The 8597-nt window shown below is 41.4% G+C and overlaps 1 protein-coding gene across 1 annotated transcript; it reads left to right on the forward strand.

Moving 5' to 3' along the window:
* Nucleotides 1–1657: 1657 nt before the first annotated feature.
* selplg (selectin P ligand) lies at nucleotides 1658–8597 on the forward strand. Its single transcript, XM_066689596.1, has 2 exons — nucleotides 1658–1866; nucleotides 5794–8597. Exon 2 carries the CDS (start codon nucleotides 5809–5811, stop codon nucleotides 6958–6960), a length of 1152 nt encoding a protein of 383 aa, XP_066545693.1. The 5' UTR covers nucleotides 1658–1866; nucleotides 5794–5808; the 3' UTR covers nucleotides 6961–8597.

An 8597-nucleotide genomic window follows, 5' to 3' on the forward strand; every position in this document is an offset into this window, starting at 1 on the left:
GTGGGTTATAATAAAGGCTGTACGAAAATGTCAGTTTGTTTTGCAATACAGAAGAAAGCAACTCGTGTCCAATATAGCTGCAGTACCAGTGTCTGCTTCACATTTGTCTGACAAGGAGCAGATGCTTAAACTCATACGTTTAGTGTCCACAATCTTTGGAATAATTTTAAAATTATGATCTTTTTAAAGAAACAAATATGTATGGTGGAAACTCTTAACCGTCCTTTATATCAGTCGCCCACATCTACAAGATTAAAGAGCTCTTAAGTCGGCTGTGATAAAGATGGCTTGGGCCCAAGAGAGATGAATAGTGTCGTGTTTGTTACCCGCACAGTGGCAATTGGTTGAATGGTCTTGTGGAATTAAGAATATATTTGGTAAGTGTGTTAATAATGTGAGGATTTCTCACGTCTTTCAGTGTTCAACCGCAGTCTTTGCTGCATATATGACCTCAAGTGCAGTTAGCCTCGATATACTCCCCAGGTGATTTCAGATGTTTATATTCAGGAGTAGTGTATCTGTGGTCTTGTCAGTGTGCTGTTGTGCTGATCTTTGAGGGTGGCATCCTAGCACCAGCTACAGGCATCCAGACATGAGAAGGTCCTCTAATGTGCACTGAGGGAGGACGCCGCATGTGAGCTCAAATCAAAAGACATCCTACAGGACCATCCACAGTTGGGGCCAATTGAACAGCCAGCCTGCCTCTGTGCAAACCACATCCCATGCCCTGTCACAGTAAGTAAAATGAAAAGCACATACGGTTTAAAAAGCACGTACACTTGTACATTTTATTTATTATTCCCTTTGGAAGTATTTACTGACGTGTGCACAGTTCAGTCACTGATTTTGCTCTGATTGGTTCAGATCCTGTGATATTTTAATGAGCGTGTAGGGGTCCATTTTTTTTTGTTTGTGTCTTTGGCTTTTTCCAATTGTATCATTTCAGGAATAAAGCCGCTGGTGGAGACAATAGAATTGAGCAGTTTGTCTTTGTGAAAATAGGATCTGCACCATTGTGCTAGCCATGAAAGTGGAAGTGGGAGACCTTGTTTTGAATTTAACCCCCCCTACTGCTTTCTCGGTTTCAGATCTGCCCTGGAAACGCACACAAAGAGCATCATATACCATGTGACACACACACACAAATGGGCAAACCAACAAAAGTCCATTTTGGTTTGAACCCAGCAAAGGACAGTAAATTGGAGCTGCACAATTCAATCCAGCAAACATTTCTTCACATCAACACCAGGAAACATCATTATACTGGTCCCAATTAATTGTCATTGTTGAAGCCAAGATGTTGCAAACCTGTATACAAAAAAGAAAGTTTAATCTCAATAGTACTACTAACACTCACAATTAGAGCAACAATAACAATAGCAATCAATTTGCACAAGTAGGAGAAACCTAAGTACAGCTACTTAGATAACATCTACCCTGAGAGAGCCTTCACTCGGCCTCCTAGGACCAAGACAATCCCGTAGCTCCCGTGTGCTATGTGGACCCGTGTGAATCCGATTGTAAGCGAAGCCACACGACCACCTCGTCGTTTACACAGTATAGGGAGGAAACGTGAACTGTAACTGTACGGCACAAACCTATACATACCCTGGGTAACGTTAAGTGTAGAAAAAATAGTACTTTCAAGAACTACTTGTTTTAAAACTTCCCTATGCCGCCACAGGTCTCATGATCTTTCGTGGTTTCTCATTTGCCGGTTCGTACTGACGCAGCGCAGTCCCTCACATCCTCGCCTCGCTTCTGGGAACTGAAGCTGCACACTTCCTGTATCCTGGCACACAGGTACTGCGAGGAGATGCAGGCGTAGACACACTTGACGACCCTCTGTTGGCTTCTCTGAAGAAGGTTAGTGTCTCCTCTTAGTGCGTTTAATGCTGTGTTGTATCCTCACTCGCATTCAATGGTGTGTCTGCATTGAACTTGATGCCATTTTACGTATGTGTATGGCAGTGCCATGGCATGACTCTGTTACGGTTAACCTTGGGGGCATGCTTTTGGAATGTCCTAATTTCTCATTTGGCATACAATTCAATTTGTGTAGGCAAATGTCAGTGAGTCTGTATTCCAAGACATGAACAATAAAGTTTGGAAGGACTTCCCCAAAAGAATAAGCTCAAGAGGAATTCACACAAGTCTCCTTTCCATTTCACGAGAGAAAAACGAAGGCAGTGCGGATGGGTGTTCAGGTTGTGTCGGTGTCTTGTGATTTATTTGTTTAATATCCTTATAGCCTTTGTTCACTTGGGTACGTGCAGTAGTAAAAACAACGCACTAAGGCTGATTCCAAGACCACGTGCTGTGACAGTTAGTTGGCAGCATTTAAACTGTTTCCATTTCACATCAGTCAACATAACTTAGTGAGGGGAAAAAAGTATTTGATCCCCTGCTGATTTTGTACGTTTGCCCACTGACAAAGAAATGATCATTTCCCTCATTAACATGCAAATCAATTTATAACTTTTTTGAAATGCATTTTTCTGGATTTTTTTGTTGTTATTCTGTCTCTCACTGTTAAAATACACCAACCATTACAATTATAGACTGATCATTTCTTTGTCAGTGGGCAAACGTACAAAATCAGCAAGAGATCAATACTTTTTTCCCCTCACTGTAACAACTATATGTACTGTTATATGTGGAGATGAGCAATTGTTCTTAAGCAATTACATGCCATGAACTATTGGAGATATAGTTTCATGTTTTAAATGTACAATGTGAATATTAATTGAAAAGTTTCGATATAAAGTGACTATTGCACATTGTTCTTTGCTGCCTTGCTTTTGTAATCCATGCATGTTTTGCTATTTCTTCTGCCTAACAAAATAAGTCTCAAATACATTTCATACTTTTTATCTGTATGTTTCCTCAAAAGAAAGAGGGGACTAATTTAGTTCACTGACTAAATAGGTTACACTCAAGTCCAAACAAGTTTTTCATATTTTTTCCCCCTATTTAAGTTCCAGCAGCATTTTTGGAAAGCTTTATCGTTGTTGGAACTGCTTTACTTGTGTGTGGGATTTCACTTCAGAAGCTTCTATTTATTGAGGCCATCCTTCTTCACCACAATGTAACCTTTATAGATAACAATACAGACCTACTCTATTGCATGTTCCCACAATATCTTTCTTGCATTTCTATTTGAAAGCCCACTGGTAAAGAGCACTGTAAGATGCTTTAAGAAATAATATCGTTGCACACAACCGAAAACTGTTGACGGCTTTCTTCATAGTTGTTGCTTAAACCCTATTTTAGGAAACATAGCTCAGAGGATGTACAGATGCACAGTATTGTGAAAGCCAGTGGTTGGTATTGTTTATTCGTTTGACCTGTTATACTGATCTGCTTGAAATCTGGCTGCATGTCCTTCCTCTCCTCAACAACAGATGGACACATCTTTCCCAGTCTCTGCTTAAAAGCACTTCCAGGTTAATTTAAAGAGTGCTGCGGTTTGCTTAAAGAGTGTTTCTTTAACTTTCAGGCCTTTAACCTTTTTGTAAACCACACACCCCTCCCTTGGTGGACTAAACTTCACAGCAACAGGGCTCTGCATAACCATTGCTTTAGTGTGATTGGCAAACAATAAAATAATGTTGGTTCATCTTATTTCCCGTTTCTGCTCTGTGTAACTCTTCGGTGATTTCTCTCTCTCCGGGTCCTTTGGCTATCTTCTGAAGGTTGTGTGTGTGTGAACGGCTTTTAAAAGCTTCCCAAATTCCTACAGTTCAATTATGCATTCCACAAAATGGACGTTCCAGACAATAAACATTTACTTTGATTTACTTTAGATAGTATAGACTTCCTTGCAGATTTAATGCAGTGAAAATATATATAATTTGAAGTGAGAATATGGACCACATTCACTTTGCACCAGTCGTACTGGTTGCTTCAGTTTTAGTTTTTTTTTTTTTCTTCTAAATGAATGGAAAACCTACTAATTTTGCGAACACAAACAATGATCATTGTTGTTTAGAACTAGCACTGCAATCTCAGGTGTTGGAAACTTAAAATAGCACAGAAAAAACTGTCATAAATCTCATTCAATGCTTCTCTTCATAAACCAAGATAAAGGGTATTTAAATAATTATGTTTCCAATATGAAAATAAAGATAAATAATTAAAAATAATGTCCCTAAAATGGGGTTGCATCAGTATTATGACTGATATTGGTCTTCAGATGGACTTGCTTGAAGATTTGTGCCCAAATTGTGCATAAGATTTACGTTGAAGGCACCTCTAACATGTTAAACTGACACACACTTTATAAATATCTCTCTCCTCTTCTAAATGTTACTGCGGTAACCACATCATAGCCTGTGTGATGTTGAGGGCCAAGCAGATGAACCAGTACATGGGAGTACCTAACCATACTAGCTATGGTAGGTTATTTGCTGACCGTGAGCAGAACAGATATCCTGACTGACACCAGATCCTCCATGTCTGCAAGCTTTCATTTTAAGCCAACCATGCTATTCTATAATAACAAGATACAATCCACATTCTGTAGGTAGTTTTACTGATTTGGGACAAAATGACACATGTGCTTTTGCAACAACAGAAAACAAAAAGCTTTGAACAGAAGCATATTGTATTTGGCAAATTTAATATATACCATGACGAACAACTGAAGAATATTTTCGTTTTTCTTGCTTTGATCTGTGTTTACTGTAAGCTCTGAGGTTCAGTGCTATCTTTTCCATTTGAGAGAAAGGAAAAAAAAACTCTTGTGGTAACTGATTATGGGTGTGTACGTATGTGTGTACTTCTTAAGCTGTAACATACTTTCAGGGCTTTAGGTACAAAACAGCCGAGTTTCCAGCTAACTTAACAGGAAACGTATCAGTGATGCCGAGGCCACGCCAAGAGATAAATAATTATACCTGCCAGTTTTATTTTTTCATAATTCAATGTTTATCTAAAAACCAACCACAATTGGGAATTGCAGCAATGATGTGCTTGATATGACAAACCTTCAATGGGGTAATGGATTTGGCAACATATTCGAGCTTTATCATTTGCATTAAGACTCAACAGCTAGATCCCTGCAACGACCTGATAATCTTTGAGTTTAACGGTCTTAAATGTCACAACAGGGGTGGTTTTAAGGGGGTCAGGAAGAGGTGCAGGGTCACATGAAAACACGGTTGCAGTCACACTTTGTAGTTCGTTAGCAGTGTGAGAATGGAAACAATACCTCGGTCTGAAGGGCTCAGCAGAACAGTTTCTCGAGTGTGTTTACTGACCATGAGAGTAATTCAGTCTTTTCAGAGTGCCAGCTTGACTTTGTTTGCCAGAGAGAAGAAAGATGGGAGTTTAGCATAATGTTGTAAATAGTTTCAGATACTTCTTGATAAAAAAAAAAAATATATATATATATATATATATATACTCGTTATCTTATTTTTGGTTATATAACAGTTTTGTAAATGCAGAGAGTTAAGGTTGCTTTTACATACAGACAACCTTCAGTCCAGAACTCGATGTGCCACAGTCCTGTTTATGCTAGTCATAACAACAACCTATTTTATTAGCTTGAGATTAGAAAGGATTTCCACTGCTGAGATTATGTCACGACCAGTTTGAGATTACTGAAGACATCACTCTTTAAAGCAAGACTAACTTGTAGCAACATGTTCGCCTGGAGATATTAAATTAAAGCAGGAATGTCAGTATAGGTCAGAAAGACGTAGACAAGACCTGCCTGCCTAAAGTGTATCTTTCATTACAGATCTGCTGATGAATTACAAGTTTTTTTTTTTTTGTTTCCTGTTGCAGAACACAAACAACACCATGCAGAGGGCCTGGCTGTTGCTGTTGATGAGCTTTGTTCATCTCAACCCAGCCCTTTTAGAAACCACTGTACCCCACCCCCTTCTGCTTTCCAGTGTGAAAGAGCATCAAACGAAATCTGCAACATCTCCTCCCGCCTTGATAACAATGCCCTCGGTGACAAGAAGAAACAGTACTCCTTCAACAACAACGCCATCAGGGAGTACGATTGTGGCCACCACTGAACAGAATGTGGCAACCAAGGAAAACGAGGAAACCTCAACCAGTCCAACTCTGGCTACCACCCCTGAGGTGTTTAGAATGAATCCAAGCACTCCTGGACCGGAACACAACACTGTAGTTACAACACACAGCACAGAGAGAGAAGCCAACGTCTCTGGTGCTGCTTCGAACTCCGACTCGACCGCTGGTCCCACGTCAACCATTTCCTCGACTTCAGCTTCAACTGCAGGCATTGCACTGACGACGTCTTCCCCACCTCAAGAAGAACTTACCACTCAAACAGATCACCTTGATACCACCACAAGCCCAGCTGAGTTATTTGAGTCCTCATCTGCGCCGTCCTCATCTGCGCCGTCCTCATCTGCGCCGTCCTCATCTGCGCCGTCCTCATCTGCGCCGTCCACACCTGCGCCGTCCACACCTGCGCCGTCCACACCTGAACTGCCCTCCACCACCAGCAACTCGACCAATTCTTCCGTGCCTTTGATACCCCGGCTAAAACCCCGTAAACCAGAAATACCCACGGCTACCCAGCAGGTGATCAACCAAACCACTCCAACTTCCAAAACGACCACAACTAAAAGCAACCCAGGGGTCCATCCATTCTCCCCACATTCCCCTAGGCGAAATGGGCTGGCGAGCCACTGCCTGATCGCCATCGCCGTGTTGGCTGCAGTGGCCACTATCTTCATGGTCAGCACCATTGTCCTGTGCACCAAGCTCTCGAGTCAGAAGCACAGGTACCACATGAGAGATATTGACGGCACCGAGCTGGTGTGTATCTCTACGTTGCTTCGCGACCACAGTAATGGCGACACGAACAAAAACAAATCCCGGTTCCCCAAGAGCAACGGCGCCCTCTTGCCGACCACAGACGACAGCGAGGGAGATGACCTCACCCTCCACAGTTTTCTTCCGGAACACACCTGAAAGGTACAGCGTAACCCACCCCTACCCTCTACCACATTGACTCACGTAGGAGCAGAGACATGACTGTTCTTGCGACGCTGTTTGGAAAAAGAATGTCATGCAGACTTTAAAGTAATGCAAAGGTGTCATTTGCTGAAGAGGACAATGTACTTTTCTGTATATTCTGTAAATCTCCGTACTGTGGCTCAGTTTTGTGGCTAAGGGTTGTCATTAAGTCCAAAGTTTAACTTCTGTATGATATAAATTAAGGAAGATCTGGGGGGATCATGAGTCACTCTGGAATAAGAACATAAGAATATAAGAAAGTGTACAAATGAGAGGAGGCCATTCGATTGTGTCCCCGGGTGCGTGTGTCCCTGCTGATCTGTAAAAGCTCCTCTGGTTTGATGTGGTCGATGCCTTTCATGATTTTGAATCAAGTCCCCACATAGTCTCCTCTGTTCCAGGGTGAAAAGGTTCAGGTCCCTCAGCCTCTCAGTAGGACATTCCCTTCAGACCTGGAATGTCATTGTTGTTTTATGTTCAGTTACTTTTTTGGGGGGAGAGGCAATCCTTGAGATAATAAGAAAGATATCAGACACAGGGACAGCAGAGTGACAGTATGATACCAGATCAAATCACTCCTTTGCTTTTCTGTGAGGTTTTCCAATCTTAGACAGCCACACATTCGAAATATTTGCTTCCGTAGCATGTAACCAGATTCCTAGGTGCCTTTACATGTTTGTTACACTGACCAACATGCCTTCAAATCACATTTTGTATTCTTAAAACATGTTTATTTTACACTTCAGTCAGCATATTTATAAACACCGTAAGTGTTCAAGTTGTCTTCTGTAGCTTGAATTCTGAACTGGAGCTTCATTGAAGTGGCTTCCATTTTACATACTCCAACATTCAGGTAATGGATTTCAGGTAAAGGCCAGAACTCACCAGGCGCCTCGCATCCCCACCAATCAGCAATTGCAGGTCAGTGTGGATTGTCCTGGCTGTGCCCATGTGTAGCAGATGGTACCTCCCACCACAAGCTCCCCAGAGCTGGGACTTCCATTACAACAGGCCCTGCTCATTCCTCACTGAGTAACATTTTCCTCTGGGAGACGCTCCTAAAGAAAAGTGGAATACAGACACACTGGACAATACAGTTGTGTGAATAACTAAACTGTTCAAAGCCATGCACAGACTGATTCAGCGATCGAACATTTACTTAAGTAAATTGAGAGAAGGTGACTGCACACGGGAAATTAAAAAGCAATTTCAGCTTAAAAACAGTTAATACATCCATAAAATAGTCTCAATCAAATGTAATTTCAGTTGATTCTGTTCATCAGTGTGTTTTAAACAGGCTTTCCGTGTGTTCGTGGTGTCTACACACATCTGTGCTCTGTTTCTGTTTATCTACTTATCACTGCCATTCCCAAGTGTCCTGCGGTTGTCCGACTCTTGGCTGGAGAATCCTGTGGAAAGATTAGTAAGGCATAGAGGTCGCATATAAACTGTTTGATAAAGATTATGTATAGATGTGTGATTTGGATAGATTTCAACTAAGACAAATTGTATTCATTTGCTTGTATTTTTTTGTATTGCATGTATACTAGAGACATTAACAGAATAAATGCATGAACGCACTGCTGTGGTAA

Source organism: Amia ocellicauda, chromosome 17 (genome assembly GCF_036373705.1).
Source record: "Amia ocellicauda isolate fAmiCal2 chromosome 17, fAmiCal2.hap1, whole genome shotgun sequence".
NCBI classification, from domain to species: domain Eukaryota; kingdom Metazoa; phylum Chordata; class Actinopteri; order Amiiformes; family Amiidae; genus Amia; species Amia ocellicauda.